This window comes from Perkinsus marinus (genome assembly GCF_000006405.1).
Source record: "Perkinsus marinus ATCC 50983 genomic scaffold scf_1104296973894, whole genome shotgun sequence".
NCBI lineage: Eukaryota > Perkinsozoa > Perkinsida > Perkinsidae > Perkinsus > Perkinsus marinus.
In genome coordinates, this window is record NW_003201271.1 from 1 (window position 1) to 1,360 (window position 1,360).

At 54.6% G+C, this 1,360-nt stretch overlaps 1 protein-coding gene across 1 annotated transcript; it reads right to left on the bottom strand.

Moving 5' to 3' along the window:
• Positions 1-620: 620 nt before the first annotated feature.
• On the bottom strand, positions 621-1,338 carry Pmar_PMAR011146 (hypothetical protein; the record flags this gene model as incomplete). Its single annotated transcript, XM_002765966.1, has 1 exon — positions 621-1,338. A coding segment is annotated over one exon (718 nt), but the record flags the coding sequence as incomplete, so codon positions are not given.
• Positions 1,339-1,360: the final 22 nt, after the last annotated feature.

A 1,360-nucleotide genomic window follows, 5' to 3' on the forward strand; every position in this document is an offset into this window, starting at 1 on the left:
AAGACACTCGCCTGCCACACTTAGCCGTCGGGGCAGATACGACTGGGTCCTCCCCTAAGACGGTATTCCTGCAAGGAGGTGTTACCTCAGTACCTTGAGCCCTCTTTTGATGCCTTTGTGGTTGGGCAACCGCTACGGGTCTACGATGTGTTGTGTTACCGATCGATCTCCTTCTCCTGCAGTTGTTGTGATCATCGGGTGACTCCTGTTGGGGACGATGGTCTCGTACCATATCTACGATGATCTGCTAACCTAATAGGTGAGGACGGTCCTTACAGGCTCCCCTCCTCTTCCTCCTCCTCCTGGGCCCAGTAGGGTCACTAGGCCGATGAGCCCGCTCCCGATCAAGACCAGCGAACAGCAAACCTCCCAGACTGCTGGCTCTGCGACGACGAGAGATCTTCCCTGAAGACCTATATCATACTAGACTGCGAGCTGAACCTCCGACCTCGCTGAAAGATCCCCCTCAACATTCTCTCGCCCATCTCGTCCTCCCACTGCCGATGCAGCATACCCGCATCACAGTCCGACGCTTCGCTACAATCACTACTTGTTGCTATCAGATCAGATAAGTATCCTGAAATTAAAACTCCTTCATAGGGTACTTCCTATACCCCTACCATCCTCCTCTTCGTCATCTTCATCGCCTCCTGACGACCCCGACACACTCGCGGCATCATCGATGAACTGATTCTTCCTCATTTTTTTCCTCCGCCGTTTCTGACCCCCACGAGCAGCCAAGTCCACCCCAGTGCCAAGAGCCTCCGGTTCGGAATTGCATTCTTCGGGCAGGCCCTCGAGGGCAGTAGGCTCGGGCACCACGCTCATGTCCGGCTCAGACACACTACGTCTCAGCTTCCTACGCTGCTTCACTTCAATGAAAGTGCTGGTGTCGTCACCGAGGGGATCGTCTACTCTCACAACTGGCTCGACTATTCTTTCCTTGGGTGGAGTTTCTCGGGGACGGGCAGTAGCTGGCCGTCTACTACTACCAAATGCTTTGCTTCTGTCAAGGAATTTCCGCAGAGTATTTCGACCACAACTTTTCCGCCTCCTATCGGTGAACTCCACTACGAGCCCTTCCTCACCGTCCTCTTCCTCGCCTACATCATGGCGGAGTTTGTCGAAAGTCAACAGAGGAGCGGTACAACTGCGGGGCCCAGCATCAGCAGATCTAGTCGCAAGCCTTCCCGATAAGACATTACGAAGCCGCAAGACCCTCTCAACGGCAGTCTCCTCTACTTTGGGGTCCACGGGGCCGCAGACTGGCCTCACCTTGACGTTACTACAAGCTGTAGACTTCTGAGGATCAGCTACTACTGTGAGATCGGGGACCATGAAAAATGGGGAGTGTGCTGGC